Consider the following 23,306-nt stretch of genomic DNA (forward strand, 5'->3'; position numbering starts at 1 on the left):
TATTTAATTATAATATTTTCATTTTATATTTGAAAGAGAAATAAATTTTCTTTCAAACAATATTTTTGTAAATGTATTTTTTAAAAAATAATCAATTTAAATTGTTATTATCATTGAATATAATTATTTTTGACATAATTTGAGTTTTCGTTTACATCAAAACTTATCTTATTTTAGGATAATTTTAATTTAAAATGTAATTTTCATATTTTTCAAACAAATTCTAAAAAAAAATTTTAAATATTTTGTTATAATTTTTTAAAAAATATTGAGTTGCATTTCAAATAAAAAGGTAAAGATATTAAAAATATTCTAATTAAAATATGTAAAATTTAATATAGTTTTAAGGAAATGGTCAAAATAAAAAAAAATTACACATAAAAAAAATCATGATTTTTGTTAACTGGACGGATCATTATTTATATGATATCGCAAACGGAAGAAAAATTTATGTTTTTACAATTATCTAATTAACTATGTATACTCATTTTTTTATATTTTTTTATATGATATCACACATTCATAAAAAATAGATAGTTTAAGATGCAAAAAAAAAATATTTACTTAACGAATATAATATGAATGAATTTTACAAATACATCATTTAATAAAATAAATAATTAAAAACTGAAAATTCATATCCGCGCGGATCAAGATCTAGTACTAATTAAAAAGGTACACATTGAAAACGCGGTATCTATCATTTTAAGGGATTTGTTTTGGAAGTGTTACAAGAAAGGGAAACAAATCTGAGTGCATTTGTTTGAGCCACATTGTGCTAATTCTGATTTCTGACAAATGGCATTCTGTTTTTTTCGTGCAAGCATCTGAGCAGTAGTTCCTTGTTTGAATACCAACCACAAACAAACCACATTGAGATAGATGGCACGGTATTGTTAATCTTCTTTGAATTACCACTATATTTTGTAGCTCATATCATAAGTATTCAATTTCAAATTCATCAAGTTGATATAACTAACAGTAATATATCAAAGTTTCTTTTTTTTGTTTTTAGAAAAATTCATTTTGAGTTTACTTCATTTTGAGAGAAAAAATATATCAAAGTTTAAAAAAAAAACTGTTGAATATATCATTTCACTGCATTTTTAATCATGAATTACTATTGTGTACGCTGTAACATGCAAGAATATGCAATTCTAAAAACAAAAAAAGAAAAGAATATGCAGTTCTTTCACGTATTCAAAGAGTTAAGTAGAGGTTTCGATCTCGGATCCTTTCATTGTTATAAAAATATAATAAGAAAAGGGAAGTTTACTCAGATATATAATATTTTAGGACAATTGACTAGAACCATACATATTTTTTTTTTATTACTGACATTTTTTAAATACCAAGCGTGCTCTTTTTTTACGTTATGAGAAAAAACGTATTTACAAAAATGTCATTATTTTTTAATGCCACGTAATCAAAAATCCGGGGCCACGTAGGAATTCGGTTATGTGTTTTCATTAAGTCGGCCGTAAAGAGCTATATACGTCGACGGCTGAGTTATCTACGTTGCACCTGAATTAAACAACGCGGCTGACTTAAGAGAAAACAGATGACTTAAGAACATAAAGCAGCCGTTAGTTACGGCTGATTTACAGAAATTTGGCTGATTTATGGGATAACGGCTGACTTACGTACACAAGTTTCAGCTGACTTATACATCGGCGGTTTGATTTCTGTAAAATTTGGCTGAGTTGTAGTTAAGACACGGCTGAGTTATGTTTCCACGGCTGAGTTAATGAACATCGACTGGCTGAGTTATTGAATTTACGGCCGACTTATGAGATGTTGTTACGACTGAGTTATATTTAATCAGACGTCATTGGATGGATTAATAGTAAACTCAACTTATTTACGGTTGACTTATTAGCGAAAGATTAATTACTAGAATATCATTTGTTTGACGGCGGATTTATTTGACGATATGGCTGACTTAAGATTTTTCTTCCTAATTACAGCTGATTTATTAGCGAAAGATTAATTACTGAAATAGTATCCACGTTTCGGCTGACTTGCATTGTACATGAGGGCTGATTTATTTAGGCTGAGTTATATATTCGTCTGGCGGCTGACTAACCGATTTTCCATGTCATCCACCATGTCATCAATTCGGATTTGTCATGTCATCACTAATGTTACAACAATAAAATAAGGGTATATGTTATTCTTCATTCTTCATCTTCTTTATCTATCTTCTTCAACTTATTCTTTATCTTTCTCTGAGATCTTATAGTTCTGGTAATTATTGTTTCCGCAACTGGGTCTGAAAACATAGATTTTTTAAAATTAAAAATCTGAGACAGATCTACTACAGTCGTCGTCATTTTCGATGATGATCGGTTATAGAAGAAGCTTCCTCTCCTCCAGTTTCATGTATGGCAGTCCTATATCCTGTTGCTCCCTCTCTCATTGGATTCGTCGTCTTGCAGAAGAAAAAAGACTCAAAAAGAGAGATGAAGAAGCTAAGTCCCGTAAATTGTAAGAAAAGAAGAGAGTTGAACAAAAAAAATAAGAAAATGAGAGAAGACGAAGAAGATGATGAATTTGAAAGCTGAGTTTATATGTTTGATGACTCAGATGGTGTGCCATCTGAATATGATAACGTTAGTTCATACATTAAGTCTCCAACACATACGTTATGGATGAATTATCCTTACATTACGGCTGAGTTATGCATACATTTCGGCTGAGTTTATAATTTTTATAACTTTATAGTTTTAAGGTTTGAAGTTCAAATTTAAGAAAAGATTTAAGTTTTAATATTGTTTTCAAATGATTAACTTTATAATTTTTATAACTTTATAATTCTATATTTTAGGGTTTGAGGTTCAAATTTAAGAAAATATTAAAGTTTTAATATTGTGTTCAGAATTGAAGGAATGAGTTTGTTCCCGCCCAAAATATTTTGTTCCCGCCCAAAATACGAAACGTCGCGAAACAAATTACACTTGACGGCTGAGTTATAGGACGGCTGGCTTATACCATTAAGATACGTTATGGCTGAGTTATGCATACTTTACAACTGAGTTATGCATATGTTACGACTAAGTTATAATCAAATTACGGCTGAGTTTATAATTTTTATAACTTTATAGTTCTATAGTTTTGGGTTTGAGGTACAAATTTAAGAAAAGATTAAAGTTTTAATATTGTGTTCAAAAGATAAACTTTATAATTTTTATAACTTTATAGTTCTATAATTTAGGGTTTGAGGTTTAAATTTAAGAAAATATTAAAGTTTTAATATTGTGTTCAGAGTTGAAGGAATGATTTTTTTCCGCCCAAAATATTTTTTCCCGCCCAAAATACGAAACGTCGTGAAACATATTACACTTAACGGCTGGGTTATAGGAACGTTACGACTGGCTTATACCATTCAGATACGTTACGGCTGAATTATGCACACTTACAGCTGAGTTATGCATACCTTAAAGCTGAGTTTAATTATAAATCAACCCTAATATATAACCTAGAAACAAAAAAGCTTGCAGCCGTGTCGACAAAATCTAAACCTACCTAAACCACCGCGTGTTTCTTCCATATCACGAGAGCCAGGAGGTCATTATTGTCTTCTTCCTTCGCCACCGCAGTCTCGTTACCACGAGAGCTCCGACGTCTTCAAGCCACACAACGGTTTTGTTATCTCCTCCACCATCAAGCTCATCTGCCTTATCCACCTTCTTCTAGTAACAAGAACAAATTCAAAACACAGAGAAAGAGCGAGAGAGATTGAAAGAGAGAGAGGTGACCAGTGTGGTGACAAGCGGTGGTAGTGGCGACTACGGTGAAGATGGAGACCGGAAAAAATGGATCTGAGAAACAGAAACAAGGACGACGTTGGCAAGTATAGATGGCGACGAGCTCAATATCCGTGACGACGGCGAAGACCAGTCTTCTTCAACAATTTTTCTTTTTCTCCGACAATCTTTTTTTCTTCTTTGACGTTTCTTCTTCTTTCACTTCTAAGATTTACAAACCAAATATACTAAGGCATAAGAAATGAATGATAATGTATGAATCTCTCTTGTTTACAAGACAGAAAATGAGAGAGATGAAGAAGATCTGGAACTGTAAAGAACTCTCGAAAGAAAGAGAAGAGGAGAAGGAGACGTCAAATAGAAGAGAGAAAGTGAAGAAAAAAAAATGCATTTTAAACCATTATATCAAAACTAATCAATGGTCAAGAATTGTAATCCTTGTACTAAAAAATCTAACCAATGAGAAAGAAGTTAGAAAATAACCACTAGATGGATTTGTAGGCCTTAGATTAAAACAATCAATGGTTAATGTTTTAATTTTGATGGTTAAAATTATATTTTATATTAAAGTGTATTTTTGATAAAGCTTTAAATTTTAAAACTTGGATTTTATGATTATATGTTGATTTTTTTATGTATGGTTTAAATATGAAGTTTAAAGTTTAGGGTCTATAACTGATTGAGTTTAGGGTTTGGTATATAGTGTTTTGGGTTTCGATTTAAGATTTAAGATTATATTTTTAAATAACAAAAATATTAGAGTTTTAACATTTGTAGTTAGAATTTATGGTAGATGATTAATTAATTTTCTTAAAAAGTTTGAAGTTTAATGTTTTATGGTATAGGTCAAAGTATGTGGTTCAAGATTTAGGGTTAAAGGTTCAAAACAGATATGGTTTGAGATAATGTTTTGAAAATATTTAACTTTAAAATTTTATATTTAATAATTGTAGTTTAAATTTTAATACATTATAAAATATTATAATTCTATATTGAAAATATTGAACCCTTAGACTAAAATCAATCAATGGTTATGAAAAAAACAATATAATTTGTAATTTTAGTTCTTTTCAATTTGTTTTAAAAATTGCTTAAACTTAAAAAATGTAGTTACGGGTTTAAATCAAAATTTAAAATAGAACTTTAAATTAAAGATTATTTTTTTAAATGATTAAAATTTGAGTTTAACTCAAAACTATAAACGTAAACTTTAAACCTAAACCTTAAACTTTAAATAATAATAAAAATATTAGATTTAATGTTCAAAGATAAACTTTAAATTTTTATAACTTTATAATTCTATAGTTTATGATTTGAGGTTTATATCAAAGAAAATATTAAAGTTAGAGTCTTGTAAGTTAGAATTGTACTAGTGATTGTAAGAGAACATATATCTCAAGATCAAGTTAAAGTCTCAACTTGAAGTTTAAGAAACTATACACATTCAGTTGATTTATATTCACTTTATATTGATAAGATGATCTTCAATATAACTTCTTAAAGTACTTGAATTCAGTTTTCCGATTTTAGGGTATGTTTGAGGTACGGCTGAGTTATCTAAACGATACGGCTGAGTTATCTAAACGATACGGCTGAGTTATCTAAACATTTTTTGATTTTAGGGTATGTTTGAGGTATGGCTGAGTTATGTAAACGACACGGCTGAGATATATAAACGACACGGCTGAGTAGTGTAAACATAGCATAAATCAAACACACAATACATGGGTGAGTTATGTTTTTTACATAGAAAACCAAAAATACAGGTTTTCTGCACCATTCCGGTATTCGTCCATGTATCCAAGCTTCAATGAACTTCTATGTGTCGTCTCTGCTGAATTTGTCACTTCTTTTCATCTCCTTCATTTTCTTTTTGTTCAATTTTCTCTCACTCAGATCTGAAAAAAATTAGATTATCCAAATATGGGTATGAAATCACAAACAAACTTAATTAAATACATCCCACAATTGTCGATGTGGGTGTTTTTTGGAATGTTTTGTATTTTCTCCTCGGAATGCACACTTCTTATAGCTAGGTTTTCGGAGATTGGCGGAAAGTAACTCAGCCACAACTGCATATATAAACGAAATTGCATATATAAACCAGCCGTAAAAGAAAAGTAACTCAACCACAACGTAAATTAAAACTCAGCCACAAACTCGAAAAACGCAGCAGAGAAGATGATTTCGGACGATTACAGCGAAAAATATTTCGTAAAATCGATTGGAGACGACGATTTCGGGGAAGACGATATCGGAGAAGACAAGACAGAGAGTTAGTTCGAGGAAGACGGAGTAAACACAATGTAGGGTTCCTTTAATTCTTCGACGAAGTTGTGCTGTGTTGTTGTGGTTTTTTTCAACGTTATGTAATTAAAGAGATGGTTGATTGTTCTCTATTACTGATGTGGATACTTAATTAGTGATGTGGATTTAATGTTTAAAAATAATTTCAATTAAAAAAAAACTAACCAAAGGCTTTTATTGTCATTTACTAGGGGTATCCAAACACTCTAGTAATTTTTAAAAGATGTATAACACTCTAGTAATAAACCAACTTTTCTTATACATTCTAGTAATTTTTTCATAAGAAAATGGTAAGGATACCGCGTCATATTCAGAGGAGAAATGAGCCTAAAATTCTTGCACTCTTAAAATCATACCCGTCACGAGATTAAAAACAAGAGACTTTTAAAGTTCTAGTCTAATGAGAACGTCAACACTTGTTAAGACCATCTCCAATGATTTACTCTATTTTTTACTCTAAAATAGAATAACTTTATAATAGAGTTTGAATTTGCTCCAATAGTATTCTATTTTTGAATAGAAAATAGACTAATAAAAAAACAAATTACTCTATATTTAGAATAAACATTTTTTTACTTTAGTTTAGAATTAAAAATAAAATACTATTTAAATATTTTTACTTTAAACTTTATTTTAGAATGAAAAATAAAGTGGAGTCGGAGTTGTTCTAAATTATACCAACAGAGAGAAGCGCGATAAAGGTCAAGTTTCCTTATTTGGAACAAATGGTGACCAAAATACCAAGCATTGGTCAAGATGGACCATTCAACCACTTTATCATCCACGCCTAAAAAGAGAAGTCCATGTAGTATCAGGTCTCATATCCAACATAAACATAACACGAAAGACTTTTCTTTTGTGGAGATTTCAGTTGTTGGAGAAGCTTCCATCGCTAGTCAACAGTCATCAAAAACCTTCCAAATGCGCCGAGGGTTGGCTCGTAAACTTAATCATTTTAATTATATTATTCCTCTCTATAGGCAACTAGAAAAAAAAATAGCAAAAAATGAGTTATAACTTTCTTTAAAAATTCGTTAAATGACAAGTGTTTTTTCACCTGCATCTCTTCCTCCAATTTTTTTTTTTAAAAACTATAAAACTGAATAAAGTATGTAGTATGGCTGTTGTTAAAATGGTTTTTCCTCTCCCAATTTTTTTACAGATTTATAAACTCTAATAGAAGGAGATAAAAGAGAAGAATATCACCTAACTAATATTATTATACACATGTACATGTGACTGAAACAGAAGTTGATATGTTTGAATTAGAACCCAGCAGTGTCCAAACGTTTTCCATCTACATACACGCAAGATCTCCCTCCCCCTTTTTCATCTTTCCTTCTATTTTTTTTTTCTTTCAGCTAATGTGAAATTAATCAAATTGAAGAAAAATACAAATAAATAAACCCGTATAATCAAATGATAAATATATCATTTCTTTCCCCGAAATTCCCAGTTCTCCTTAATAAATCATAGTTTAACGAGGGTAGAAAGTGCCAAACAATTATCAGCCATTTTATACAAAACGCCTGCTGATTTATAGAAGACGCTAACGCTAACCTCACCAGTTTCCTTCATTGCATCGCTGCAAGTATCGTAGTCAGTCAACGCAGCGCTAAGGTTAATGTTGAGGCTAAAACCATCATTCCCCTGAATATTCTTAAGGGCCTTGTCCAAGTTGTCAAACGCGCTACCGAAGGTGGACAAACAAACCGCAACTCCTCCGTCGCCTTTCGGCTCTTTCTTGGCCATATCTTTGGCTTGCATGGTCCGCTTCATTAGCTCTTTTATGGCCATATCCGTCGCTGCGTTGACATTCGTTTGACCCTTAATCGTGCGTCTGCATAATTTTGGATAATCCGCCACAGTGCAGGGGTCACCGAGAGAAAGCTTCAACGCTTGGCTTGAGGCAACGAGAAGGAGGAAGGTCGTCCCGAGGAGGGTCATAAGGAGATTGATTGACATTGTGCGTGTAGTATAAACACGGAAACGTATATATATTGTATGAGTATATGTATATATATATATACGTTCTTGTGTTTATGCTTGAACAACCGATTAGGTTTCATGAAGAGGAAGGACTTGAGTTTATATATGCGCATGCTAAAAAATGTTTATATTTAGTAAGATTTTGAGTGAATTGACACCGGTGAATTAGACAATAACAGGTCTATTTTGGTATGTTTGTTAGTTTAGGTATGGTTATGGTTATTGTTTTCTTGTTCTATTTAGGGTGAAAAATAAAGATTTGTTTTAGCATAAATGGAGCTTTTTTCTGTGAAACTGAGTTGAGTTTCAGTTACATATACAGTGTTATATATCAGTAACAAATCACGTGGTAAATGATAAGATAAGAGATGGATCTTTCTGGATTATAGACGGCTAACTGTTAGGATATTAATCCAACCTTGTGCTTATGGAACTCAACGATCAATTTGATAACAAACTCTGTTCTTGGTTTTATTAACTTTAAAGGTTTTCTTTAGAACACAATATAGATCACAAGACAACTCTTATGCAAAGCCTAACTTGTTCTTTTATCTATTGTATTCTCTTTGTATCGGATGATCCTAAAAGCTATGACTTCCTCCCTATTTATAGTCCTCAGACTTTCCTATTACCAATTGTCGTAGCAATTTAGTTTAACCGACATGATAACGTGAAAAGGAAAACTAACGTTTTTCCTTTATTGTGCAGGTATAGTTTATTGGGCTGAGATTGAGTTTGGCCCATCTTCTTACAATCTCCACCTTGTGGCCCAACTAACTTCACCTCTTCTCGTTCCTTCCTGGATGAGATCGTCAACACACACAAATGGTGGCTCGAGCTCTTGCTTGTGCGATTCGATAACCTGATCTGGTGAAAGCTTAGCCAAGTTTCTCCGGTGTTCCTCTCTATTGCCAAAAGTCTCCACCTGCAACTCGTCTTTGCGGTGTTACATCTTCTCCTCGAAGCGGTGAGGAAGCTTATCGGCGAATCTCCTTCGCCGTAGCTCCGATGTAGCTCGTACGCCGCTACCTCTTCTTCACTCGTCTTTGATTTCTGTTACTCGAGATCGATTCTACTCCCAGATCCTCAGCTCTCTCCCTTCACTCAAATTAACTGATCATCAACTACTCCCTTTGGGTAAGAGACCTGTAATCACTTTTAAAAGAAGCTCGCGAGTTTTTCTTTTTCCTTGGTGATTTACGAATTTTTGTCTTGTATGTTGTAGGCGATGAATGATTTGTTCAATCTTGCCAGTTTACTGCAGCACTCTGGTAAGATTCTTCAACTTTGAGTTTACTTGAAATGGTAGTATAAGTCTCTGTGTCGGTTTGTATCATGTGGTCTCTTAGAAGCTTTGTTCTTACATATGTCCCCCTTCAACTCTTGATAAAAGTTATTGTCTTTATGGTAGCTGTTAAAGACTATGTCTTATGAACAATATCTTGCTTCTGTTTCAGCTGAGATACTCGTCTCCCTTCAGCCTCCATAGCTGTTTAAGACGTTCTCTCCACGTAGTCATCTTCCTTAAGCCAATGTTTCTTCATTGAGCTTTGTCATCCGTTCCTAACACCTTTTCTTTAGCTACTCCACCTTGAGCTAAAGATCCCCATGCCTCGCCTCTCCTTCCCACAGGTAACGTATCCCTAAACTTTCAAAGTTTCTTCATTGTTGCTAAGAAGTAACCGGAGCACTAACTCAACACTTCTTCTGTGGCGAGGTTGCAACAATGACGTTACCTGTGGCGCCTAGCTCTTTTAGGCGACGTTCAAGAGATCACAACAGAGATCAAACTTAGGCCCGGGTAAGGCTTTCGTTAAGAAATCTACTGGATTCTTGCTAGTATGGATCTTAGATAGGTGAACCTTGCCTTTTGCTACAACGTCTCTGATAAAATGGTATTTAGTGTTTATGTGTTTAGTTCTTTCGTGATGAACATGATTCTTTGCTAGGGCTATAGCACTTTGTGAATCACAGTGAATCTTAACACTTTCTTGTTCAAAACCTAACTCTGCACATATTCTTCTCAACCATATGGCTTCTTTCGCGGCTGCGGTAAGCGCCATGTACTCTGCTTCAGTTGTCGAAAGAGCTACCACGTCTTGTAAGCTCGATTTCCAACTAACTGTGTTACCCCAAACTTGAAACACGAATCCAGTAACTGATCTCCTTCGGTCGAGGTCAGTTGCATAATCAGAGTCACAAAATCCTTCAATACTAAACTTTGAGTGCTTAGTAAACGTGAGACTTCTTCTTGTAGCACCTTTTAGATATCGTAGAACCCACTTTTTGGCTGACCAATGTTCTCTTCCTGGTTCTGACATGAAACGGCTTACGAGTCCTACCGTGAAGCCCAGATCAGGTCTTGAACCAACCATTGCGTATATGAGACTGCCCACCGAGCTTGCATACGGTATGTTCTCCATGTGCCTTCCTTCTTCTTCCTTTTGGTCTTTAGTAAGACTTTTCAGTTTGAACTGAGTTGAGGTTGGCGTAGTCACTTCCTTAGCTTCAGACATTCCAAACGAATTTAGAACTTTCTCCAAGTAGTTCTCTTGCGATAATACTAAAGTTCCCTTTGTTCTGTCTCTTATGATATCCATTCCCAATATCCTTGAAGCTTTTCCTAAGTCTTTCATCTCAAACTCTTTATTCAAACTTTCCTTGACACTTCTGATTTCTTGTTTATCTCCTGAAGCTATCAGCATATCGTCGACGTATAGAAGTAGATACACGGCTTGTTCTGTGTTCACGTTTCTCATGTAAACACATGGGTCTTCTTTGCTTCTTACAAACCGCTGGCTTTTCATGAAACAGTCAAACTTGAGATTCCACTGCTTTGGAGATTGTTTCAATCCATATAGTGACTTCTTTAGTAAACAAACTTTATTTTCATCTCCTTTCTTTATGAATCCTTCCGGTTGATTCATTAGAATTCTTTCTTCCAAGCCTCCATGAAGAAAAGTTGTTTTAACGTCCATCTGCTCCAGCTCATAATCTTTATTGACCACGAGAGATAACATCAATTTGATCGACACATGCTTCACTACAGGTGAAAACACTTCATTGTAGTCGATCCCCTCCTTTTGAGAAAATCCCTGAGCCACCAATCTGCCTTTATACCTCGGATCTATGACTCCAGGTATTCCAGGTTTTAACTTGAAGATCCACTTGCTGCCTATGACTTTTGCATTCTCAGGTCTTTCAATGAGCGTCCAAGTACGAGCTCTTAGAAGAGAATCCATCTCCTCTCCTGCAGCATTCTTCCAAAACTTGCTCTTCTTACTCATCATGGCTTCTTTATATGACTTTGGCTCGTCGATTTCAATCTCTTCAGAGACAGCTAAAGCGTAAGCTGTGAAATCAGAGTCTTCGAACCTAGAAGGTGGTTTGATTGTCCTTCGAACTCTGTCTCGTGCAAGCATATATCCATCGAGTTCTGGTTCTACTTCTGAGTCTTTACCTTTTTCTACAGAACTGGTTTCTTCTGAGCTTTCTGATTCTTCTGCTTCAGAAGCTCCACCTTGAACCAATGGTTCTTCGGTTTTACTTGTAGGTAGTGTAGGGCCTTCTATTAGGTTTTCTTTAAACGTCACTCTTTTGGTTTTCTTCTTTTCTGATTCTACATCTTCTCGATGGGTCACTGTGTGCTTAAACATCTCTTCCTCATTAAACACTACATTCCTACTAGTGACACATATTCTCTCTTCAGACAGCCACACTCGATATCCTTTTACCCCGAATGGGTAACCTAAGAAAACGCCTTTTACGGCCCTAGGACTTGTCTTTACCTGAATCGTATGAACATAGGCAGAGCAGCCGAAACTCCTTAAGTGATTCAACTCAGGTTTTACACCTGACCATACTTCTTCCGGTAAGCGGCATTCTATGGCAGAACTTGGTGATCGGTTAACAATGTAGACCGCTGTTGATGCAGCTTCAGCCCAGAAGTCTTCGCCTAACCCAGATTCTGCGAGCATGCATCTCACCTTCTCCATGATTGTCCTGTTCATTCTTTCAGACACAATGTTTTGTTGTGGCGTGTATGGACAAGTCTTGTTCTTTTGATACCAGAGTCTTTGCATAGTTTGTCAAATTGTTTATTGCAAAACTCTAACCCGTTGTCTGTCCTAAGACACTTGATTTTCTTCCCTGTGCTGTTCTCCACGGCTTCCTTCCATTCTTTGAATTTGCTGAAGGCTTCATCTTTAGATTTTAGGAAATAAATCCCAACCTTTCGAGAATAATCATCTATGAAGCTTATAAAGTACTTGCATCCTCTTAGACTCTCAGGGCTTGATGGCGCGCCCCATAGGTCAGAATGTATGTACTCCAAAACACCTTTTGACGTGTGTTTAGCCGCTGGAAAACTTTGTTTGTGAGACTTTCCCATAACACAGGTCTCACAAAACTCTAGTTTATCCACTTCTTTATTGAACAAGTATCCATCCTTCACGGCCACATTCAGATTCTTTAAGCTCATATGTTCCAGACGTGAGTGCCATATCTTTGTCTTGTCAGTTTCTGCCCTTGACACATTCGCTTCTCCTTTCATAATTGTTCCTTGCAAGTAATACAATCATTCATGGTACTTACCGGATAAAATCTCTTTCCCATCTTTGAAGAAATGTATTAAGAAGTCTTCTCCTTCGTATTTGCAACCTGCTCGTTCTAGCATCCCGTAGGATATTAGATTCCTGCTCATATTAGGCATATATCTTACATCTGTAAGAATAACCACGGTTCCGTCGGGTCTCACGATCCTGATCTTGCCAATCCCTTTGACGTCGCAGTGAGTGTTGTTTGCCATCAGAACTTTTCCTCCTTGAAATTTTACTAGGTCAAACAGAACATCTTTGTTGGGTGTGATATGGAAAGAACAACCGGAATCCAAGACCCATTCTGAACTGGCGTCGTGTGTACTAATTGTTAGTACAAATGGCTGGTTAGGCTCTTCAGCTACATTGGCAGCTATATGCGTTTTCTTCTCTGGACATTCCCGCTTCCAATGTCCTTCCTTCCCGCATGTCCAGCATCCTTTGTTGTTCTTATCGTATCTTGGCTTTGATTTAGATCGTCTGTGCCTGCTCTTAGATCTGCCTTTACCGTTTCGGTTTCCACCCTTGTTAGATGATCTTCCCCTGTCTTCTACGTATAGCCATTCATCTTGTGATTTTGAAAGCTTTCCACTTTCAAGTAACTCTCGTTCCTTTGACCTTGCGGCACCTGTCACTTCATTGATCTTGAGAGTGTCTCTGCCATATTTGAGAGTTTCCTTAAGATGATCATACATACGCGGCATTGAGTTTAGTAACAGGATAGCTTGAACTTCTTCTGAGACATCCACGTTCAAGTTACTTAGGTCTGCTACTAACTTTAGAAAATCATCAACGTTTGTATCTATCCCCTTAGAATCGTTCATCTTGAACGTGTAGAACTTATGTTGCAAGTAGATACGATTCGGCAAAGAGGTTTCTGTGTACAGCGTGTTTAATGCGGTCCACATTGCAGCAGCGTTTTCACAATGGCTGATCTTCCGTAGAACTTGGTTACCTACGTTGACGATGATGAGGTCTTTAGCCTTCTCCGACTTTCCAAGTTTATCAGGGTCGATCTTTGAGCTTGAATCTGTAGTTCCATCTCCTGTGACCTTCGTATCTCCTTATGCTTCCTCTTTAGGCGGATCCAACAGAAGGACTCATCAGTTAGGATGTCCTTTAGCCCCAGGACTCCAAAGTGAGCCATCATACGAACTTTCCACAACGAGAAATCTCCGGTTATGTCGAACCTATCAATTTCGATCCTCGTTTTCCCCATCCCTTAAGCACCTGCAATCTAACCTGGATTGCTCTGATACCACTTGTTAGGATATTAATCCAACCTTGTGCTTATGGAACTCAACGATCAATTTGATAACAAACTCTGTTCTTGGTTTTATTAACTTTGAAGGTTTCTTTAGAACACAATATAGATCACAAGACAACTCTTATGCAAAGCCTAACTTGTTCTTTCTATCTATTGTATTCTCTTTGTATCGGATGATCCTAAAAGCTATGACTTCCTCCCTATTTATAGTCACCAGACTTTCCTATTACCAATTGCCTTAGCAGTTTAGTTTAACCGACATGATAACGTGAAAAGGAAAACTAATGTCTTTCCTTTATTGTGCAGGTATAGCTTATTGGGCTGAGATTGAGTTTGGCCCATCTTCTCACACTAACAAACAAAGAATGTTACTACAAACAAGACTAATATGAAGAGTGTGAATTTTGTGCTAGGTTCTTGGAGTTGAAGTGTCATCTCAATGCTATTCGTTTATCTCACAACGACCATATTTTCCATGAAATACCGATAAACTCATAATGGCCAGCTTCTAAACAAGAGCCTCTAGTTCTTCTAACAATTCGATTTCGAACTTCCAATCATCCCTTCACGAATGGTAAAAGAAGTTTCAGTATATTGAACATTATGAAAATACAACGTGATATAAAATAAAGTGGCATAAAAAAAAAAATAATAAAGTGGCATATGGTATTGAATAGTGTCGGCCGCTGATTAACGGATCATGTTTGTTTTTGTTTCCAATTACACGGATTGGGTCAAATCTAGTTACAGTTTAGTTACTGGGCCGAGATTGTCCGAATAATAATTATGAGAACCAACTTAAAATTTAATCGGCCTAATAATAATTTGAGAGCCCAACTAATTTTAAGCAAAAAATATGGCGAGTGGATGTAGTAAACGATGAATCATTCCACAAGTTTCCAAATCCTTAGAGCTTAGAAGAGACCAGAGTAGTTTATTATTGTTATTATTATTATAAATATAACCCTTTTATTCACCGATAATAATAGTTACAAAGCATTGATGGGCTTGTCCCTTTGTCCTTTCCTACATGTGACCGAGTAAATAAACCATTCATGTACCATTTTTTTCTTTTGTCGGCATAGCAAAAGCAGAATTTTTACGAAGGAAACATGTCACTAACACCTCCATTTCTTTTCTTTTTAATCCAACGTTAAATACCATAACTTTCATTCCTCGGTAAAGAATGATCCACTAGAGTCGTCCATCATCGCAAAAGGCATGTTCTCTGACGGCTTCCAATGACGTTTTCTTTGGTTTATAAACCAATTGTTGATCTGTTTCTGGTCTAAACCCGTTGCATCAGCTAAAGCTATCTTATCCCCTTCCTGTACACATTCACATGATATTCTATCACCACCACTAATTAAATATATAATTGTAATTATGGTTAGTGTGTTTATGGCTTACAGTAGGGTAAGGCCACTTATAATGAACATTCCACCAATCAAGAAGAGCTTGTCTTGCTTCTTTTGGTAGCTTTCCTTTCTTTTTCTTCTTTGAAAACTCCAGCTTTAAAGAACTTATACGGCTCCCGAATTTACGCAGCAGTCTGTCCTTGAGATCACGATCTTCGCATATTTGTTTCCCGTCCTGTAATATCTCATCGCCTCCATTCAGTTCCTCGTCGGATGAAACTGCACCATCTTCCGCACATGCAAAATTGAAAGTCAAATCAGTAGCTTTTATGCCGTTAGAATGAAGTGAAACATATATCACATGCACGTCGATATTAATGGTTAGAAAAAGTTAGTAGAAAACAGAAGGAAAACCACGAACATGGAATCAAATAAAAATAATAACTCTACAGTTAGAGAGCTGGCTTCTCGGCTAAAACGGCTAAATGGCTCAATAAGCAGAGAGGGCAAAACTGGAAAAGAAGAGAGAACTTCGAGGGTGCACACGATTGTTGAGGGCAGCATTCAAAACAAAGCCGCCGCAGTGAATAGTTACCTCCATTGTCATTGTGTCAGTAGAGAGGACTAATAGTCTTGTCTCCATGAGGACACATCCCCCACACTTGCCCTACTTTATCATCCAATTCAAAGATGACATGTGTACATACTTAATACATGTTCTGTGAACCCCCTGAATTTACGCTTCACCTCACATTTATGTTCTTCTCTCCACACAACACCCCAACACCCAAACTTCATTTTCACTTTTTTTCTCACTCTCTCTCTCTTTTTAATAAGTTAGAACATTTTATATTACATGCCCCAACGACTTTACTGACCCACTTACCCAGAGAGCTTCCTGACATCAAACTCCACCCCAAAAGATGATTCAAGAAACATTACCTGATTTCATAATAGTTTTGACTGTGTGACGGAACAATTGCGTCCGAGAAAGCAACCGTAGTTACTACCGAATTAAAAGAGTTCACTTTCAGTCAGTCATGCACTAACAAAATAGTGGACTAACCTAATCCTATTACATACACACAGTACTAGAGAAATCTAAACTATTAAAACTGAAGTACAAATTTGAAATAACTTTGACTTTTCCTAAAAAATTACAATCTCATGCCACTGAGTAATTAAGATGTATTTATTTAAAACAATATATAAATTAATTATTTTGCTGAACCATTTCCTAATCTACGCAAACTATACCAGTATGGTTCGTTGGACTTAGTCCATATATATCAAAACTATGAGTTTAACTATTCATTATTGATAGTGATCGTATTATATATCGTACTAGAAAGTTTTTATAATAAATCCAAGACCTAGCATTATACAGTAGTATCCATTTTGTGGCATATAGAGTAATTGGTTTAATCTTTAAATACATGTACTTGCAACAATCTATCAAACCGATTTAATATAGTTTGTTACAACGTTGACCACAGATTATAGTATCGGTGGCATACGAAGTCATTGGTTTAGTAATTGCAAACAAATTCTTTTCACAACATACTTGGTCTTGGTGTACAATTCAAAAATCAATTTGTATACCGAAATATCTATCAAAATTAGTTACAAAAATCTAAACTTAAAATGTTGATCAACGAATAAAAAAAAATATCCCAAAACGAGATTATAGAAACTCAATATATATACATACCTACCACCCACGTATTAAAAGATTTCCTAATAACAATAAAAATATTTTAAATATTATAGGTTGTTCACAAAAATCTTTAACATATTAACTAATTTACTTATCTACACCTAAAATCAAACATATATATTTCCGTGATACACTCTGTTTTAAAATTCTACCTTTTTAAATATTTTATAAAATTTATTTCCAATTATAAACTTTAAAAAAAATAATATTCCCTACAATCAATGAAAGTTTAAATATGAAATTAATTAGCTCACTAACCATGTCATCGTCCTATACATATACATTTCTTACCATCTACTCTTTTTTTGCATCCAAAACACACAATTAACATAAAAAATGCCACTAACCGAGGTTTTATTCTTCTTAAGAAAGCAATTACTGAAGAGCGTACCAGTGATCATATGATTCTATGTTTGATTAGGTTTGCTAAAATCAGCTTTTACAAAAGTATTAAAAATTCTTTTAGTTTCTTTGTGAACAAAATTCCACTTAACATTACGTTTTCTTTATGGGAAATAGGAGATGTACAAATCATAAATGCAGTTGTGACTCTCGACCCAACCATGAAAGAAGCTATTGACTTTCATCTTAATCTCATGGACTAACAAAATCTTGAAAATATTTTGCTTTAATTACAGAATGATAAACGATGATCTTCCTATTGCTCTTTGTGAGAGAAATAGTGACAAGAAGTTGATTAAGCATCAAGATAAAGATTGGAATGAGACTCAAGTCAGACCCATCTCTGAAATTTTGGCAGCAGTTGAGGTAAAATTTTAATATTTTGAGATATTTTAAAGCGGTCTTATTGTGATTAGATGATTAACATATTGTGTCCGCGAATACATATAGACCGGTTGAAATTTGAAAAAACAACCATGGAATTGTGAATTCTATCATGCATGTTTTAATTATCCAAGTTTTATTTATATAGTTAGATATTGCACTTCTAACATGTCCAAAATGTATAGGTGTAAAAATTATTAGTAATTAAATATTTTAAACTGATTTAAAATTTTACCCAAAACATCATAAAATTAATAATACGTTCAAATCATAAAATAATATATGAAAGAAATGTTAATATAAATCTGACAGGACATGGTACATTTAACACATGGATCAAATTATTATCTGTATAACTACATAGGGTACTGCAATATAGGATCTCAACAATAAAATAAACTAAATTAGTAAAAATGCAACAATTAAATTATTATGTTTAAAATGTTTATATATATTCTAAAAGAAATACCCGCACACCTAGCTCTAGTTATATATTAAAACAAGTAATCCGCAAAAGATGAGCATTCTGCTTGTAACCCTCACTAAAGATTAATATCCAAGTTTGCGCATAGAAAATAAGTAAAAGATTTAATAATTGAACACATTACAGTCCAAAAATCTTTTCCAAAGAAGGGTAAGGCATGCACTAGGTTAAGCATAACTAGTTGAAAGTAAACTGTAACATACCTACGAAGTCATCTAATGAAATTTACTATAGAGGGCCATGTCATATTATATACAGAGAAACCATTGAAAGCAAAGCCTCAAGGCTCATATTGTATACACATACATGTGGATGAGGTTAATAGTTTAATGACAGAAAGATAGTTTGGAATTTATTACATTTTCAGCTATGCATTAACTGCTGAAAAAATAGGGTTTGACCAAAGAAGGGGTAACATGCATATAAGTAGACACGTGCAAGTAGCGTGCCTCGGAGAGACATAATACGACCCACCAAGGGAACAACGCAGCCACGGGAAATGTCGACCACTACTTACTAATATGCAAAAGAGTTGAGAAAGGCAGAGAGAAGCATGTTAAATTCGGATTTATTACGACCATCTAAATTAAAATCAATTGATAATTAATGAATTTGCTATAACCTTTTATATATTAATTAATGTTCCTTAGAATTCCCGATATAGGATATATATCCCTAATACCCTTTTCGAGATGATGGATTTTATGGACCAGAAATCTCAGAACTTTAAGACATTTATACTCGGTCGAACGTGTCAATTACGACATTTATATCCGATCGGATAGGGTTATATTAATTAGGGGTTTTGATACCATGTTAGATTCGGATTTATTATAGACTTCTAACTTAAAACCAATTGGTAATTAATGGATTTGGCATAACTTTTTATATATTACTTAATGTCCCTTAGAATTTCCACGTAATGTCTCTTAGAATTCCCGATGTGGGATATATATCCTTAATAAAGTATAGTCACATTCTTATAGATGATTTGATTGGGTATAGAGAACCCTATGTCTCCTTTTTCTACTTTAGTAAATCTTTAACCAAATCAAAAACAAAATCTTATGAGAGAAAGGTAAGGTGGGGTCAATGGTGGGAGATCACTAGCGGAATACACGGGAGTCCATGTGACTCTGAACCTTTAACTTTAAAGCTTATCATGCAGAATGCTCCTCTTTTCTGATCATTGCAATATTCTACTCTTCTAGATCATATATGCAAAACATCTACAATCTTGCATGCAACATTAGTAATGATAGTAATCCAAATATAAGAGAAATATCGACCCCAATAAAGCCAACAAGACACCATCCTCTCCATCAAGCTAAACGATCACTATATTAGCTAACAAAAAAGAATATGAAACTTTGTTCCACCTAATCCAGAGAAAGGACGAGACAACATGAACATGTTGCCTAAAAGTTTGTACTAGTTGTGTAACCACACCAGCTCAAAATCGCTTATAGTCCAAAAGCGGAGAAATAATAAATCTAATTTAAATCAGCTTCCGGGAACTGAGTTGAACTGAGTTGTTGTATTACTAATCTAGATTAACATGAGAGATCTTATCAAAGAAACTAGAACATCACATCTAAACCAAACCAAATATTTTTTAGTTTATGATCCATTCAGGTGCCACAAAACTGGGTTTTTCAAGAAGAAAGAAAAAAGAAGGTTAAACTCACAACTAGTTAAAAAAAGAGAGAGATCAGATCGTTGAAAAGGCAAGATGTACTTTGAACAATTTTAAAAAATTAATCACCAACCTGCAGTGATCTATTTATCAACCTTTTCCAGATGATTCTCTACGCAATCTCTGATTAATTAATAAAAATACGTTGAAATGTTAAGTATCAGCAGCTTTTTCCACAATAAACAATAAAAACCAAGTACAAGTTAAGCTGCATTAGAGATCTACCACATAAGGAAAACCCTGCAAAGCTGGAAAAGTCCGTTTGATTTCTTTACAGCTAGTTCGTTCAGGTGGAGTTTCAAACTAAGTTTTCGATTAAAAAAAAAGATATCCAATACATTATCAGTAATTCCAGTAATGGATCTTTTAATTTGTTAATGGCCACAAAAACGTATTCTGCAATAACTAAGAACCCTAGAACACATCAAGCAAACGCACAAAAAAATGCACTTCTCTAAAGCGTTTCATTCGTATATTAACATAAACCTAAAACACATATGTTAGTAGTATAAGTCCAACAAGACGCCAAACCCACGACATGCAGATAAGACCAGACACTTGGCAATGTCACCACTTCCGATGATCAACAAAAATCTACATGGGGTTTTTGGAACTTGAACTAGACAGAGTCAATGGTATATCAAGGAGAGACAAGAACAAATAAGAGAAAATAAGAGAGAGGAGAGACAAGGAGATCGATAGGAGAAACTATTTTAGCAAGTGTCAAACATTTAAGAAGATTGCTATATCCGTTTATATTATTATTTGAGAAATCATTAGTCCAATTATATTGTTACAAAAAAATTTATTTATTATATATGGTACGAATTCAGAATAAATCACTAGTCCAATCAATATTATTATTAAAAAGAATTAAATATATATATATATATATTATTTTTTTTTTTTAAATATTTATCTATATACTATTATTTGAGAAATGATTTTTTGCAATCGAGCTCTCACGTTTAAAAGTTAAAGTGGTTAAAATCTTTGTTAACTTTAATAAATAGTTATATTTTAATTAATTAATCAGTATATATAATATTTATCATATCAATCGGTTACAAAAATACTAATTTGTTTTAGAATCTTAATAATGGTTATTTTAACAATGAAATTCATTACAATGATAACTTTGAGTAAATACTCGCTACTCGATTTATAAGAATTTAAAATCAGGATTATTTCACAAGTTTCCAGTTTATAGTATAAAGAATATTTAATCTTACCTACAAAAAAACTAACCCAAGGAAAAGGATCACATGATCACATGATCACGTTACTCGGATTGACTAACAAATAAATAATTAAGTGTATTAAATATATAACTAACCATAAATCTATTATAACAATATAATTATTATTACCTATTTTCATTCATAAAAAAAAAATTTACAAAATAGTAAGACGACTCTGTAAAATTAAATTTATGAAATAGTAAGATAAATATGTGTGTATATTATCGAGTAAACCAAGAAAATTTATCATTATCTCAATTTGTTTTTCTTTTTATGTCTTACTTCTATATTATCATAAATTTTTATTTCTTAATTTACAGTTTACTTGATTTATTTTTATTTTAGTTTTGTGTGTTTCAAATTATTTTTTTGTTGTTTCATCATGTTGCTGGTTTTAAAAGAGAATATTTGCCTTCTTACTTTACTTCATTGAGTGAGATGATTAATATGTAGTACATTCTTATGGTCTTTTAGATTCCAATGATGTTTAAAATAATACAAAAAGAGAAACAAAAAATTAGAGAATAATGCATAAACTTTTTTTTTAATAATACATAAACTAATAAATATACAAAAGATAAATAAACAAAATTTAGTGAAAATATATCAAATTAGTTTTAATCCAATAAAAAAAAAAAATATTCATATAATACATTTAAACCAAAATAGTAAATAATATATAAGCAACAAAATGAAAATTAACTAAAATATTAAAAATTATTGAAGCATGGCAAATAATAAATATAATATAAGTAGAATCTAAGAAAATACAAAGGTAATGTTTCAATTTATTGTTTTTGCTTTTTTCTCATGATTTTAAAAATCTAAATTATTGATAATATATATGTTTATTCGCTTTTGTTATTTGTTGATATTTTATGAGTTGTGACTGTTTATAATGATTTCAATATCACTAGAGTTCAGTTCAATCCACAAGTATAATAAGTGTTGTATTATAAATCCTATTAAAATTATTGAAGCATGGCAAAAAATAAATATAATATAAGTAGAATCTAAGAAAATACAAAGGTAATGTTTTCAATTTATTGTTTTTGCTTTTTTCTCATGATTTTAAAAATCTAAATTATTGATAATATATATGTTTATTCGCTTTTGTTATTTGTTGATATTTTGAGTTGTGACTGTTTATAATGATTTCAATATCACTAGAGTTCAGTTCAATCCACAAGTATAATAAGTGTTGTATTATAAATCCAAGTTTTCTAATTTTTTTATTACTATAAAAATATTTTAATCTAAATCTACACTCCAAAATAAAATATGAAATAAAAAACTAAAATTTATTAGGTATATAGAGTCCGGACAAAGAGCTAGCCATCATCTAGTATATATATATATAAAAACTTGTGTTGAGAACCTAAGGAGTCTCTCAACCAATGCGAATGGCCTATAGTTCTCTAGTCCAGTGTATTCATTAAAAATAGTAGGAGTTTATGTGGTAAATGTTTTCCTTCTGAAGACACATAAATATGGTGAAAATATTGTTATCCTTATACTCAGGGCCTACTTCTACTAATTCAAAAGTTATTTGTGACTGAGTGATCATAAAAAGTGTTTTTATAATAAAATAGTTGGTTATCCAGTAAGAGAAAAATACAGTAAACAAAGTTTTAATCATAATCTAAACGAGAGGTTAAGCAAAATAAGCTCGTGAAAACTAACAAAAAAATATTGGTAACTAAAAGGTCATGACTAGGTTTTCTGTCGATGGGTTTTCACGGGAAAAGCAACTAGTTGGAAAAAAATATACTAAAATTTCAGTACGCAACAAGACTCTGAAACGTCAAAATCAGAATCTCTACCGCAAAAGTTTAAGATCATTTTCTTTCTGACATGGAAAGAAAAGAAAAAAGGGTATAAAGTTTTAAAATGTATGATTTCAACAAAGATGAACAAGAAATAAAAGAGTTAGGAAAGCCCACCTCGTATGGCTACACATTATATTAAACTGAGATAATTGCTTCCAATGCAATAGCACTAAACCACGAACTATGGAGCAGTCCAAAGACACAAACACCAAAAACATAAGGAAAGTGGGCTGTGAGATAAAATATGTGACCAGTACCTCAAAAATCTCC

General features: G+C 33.3%; 2 protein-coding genes across 2 annotated transcripts; both read right to left on the minus strand.

The window, feature by feature from the left end:
• Nucleotides 1-7,176: 7,176 nt before the first annotated feature.
• Nucleotides 7,177-8,142, minus strand: LOC125587792 (pectinesterase inhibitor 1-like). The gene has a single exon (XM_048758976.1). The coding sequence runs from the start codon at nucleotides 8,037-8,039 to the stop codon at nucleotides 7,545-7,547; it is 495 nt and encodes a 164-aa protein (XP_048614933.1). The 5' UTR covers nucleotides 8,040-8,142; the 3' UTR covers nucleotides 7,177-7,544.
• Nucleotides 8,143-15,094: 6,952 nt separating this feature from the next.
• Nucleotides 15,095-15,890, minus strand: LOC125587101 (homeobox protein knotted-1-like 6). The gene is made up of 3 exons (XM_048757248.1): nucleotides 15,815-15,890; nucleotides 15,336-15,571; nucleotides 15,095-15,253 (listed from the first exon to the last, which is right to left on the minus strand). Exons 1-3 carry the CDS (start codon nucleotides 15,888-15,890, stop codon nucleotides 15,095-15,097), a joined length of 471 nt encoding a protein of 156 aa, XP_048613205.1.
• Between the last annotated feature and the right edge of the window lie 7,416 nt (nucleotides 15,891-23,306).

Source organism: Brassica napus, chromosome C5 (genome assembly GCF_020379485.1).
Source record: "Brassica napus cultivar Da-Ae chromosome C5, Da-Ae, whole genome shotgun sequence".
NCBI classification, from domain to species: domain Eukaryota; kingdom Viridiplantae; phylum Streptophyta; class Magnoliopsida; order Brassicales; family Brassicaceae; genus Brassica; species Brassica napus.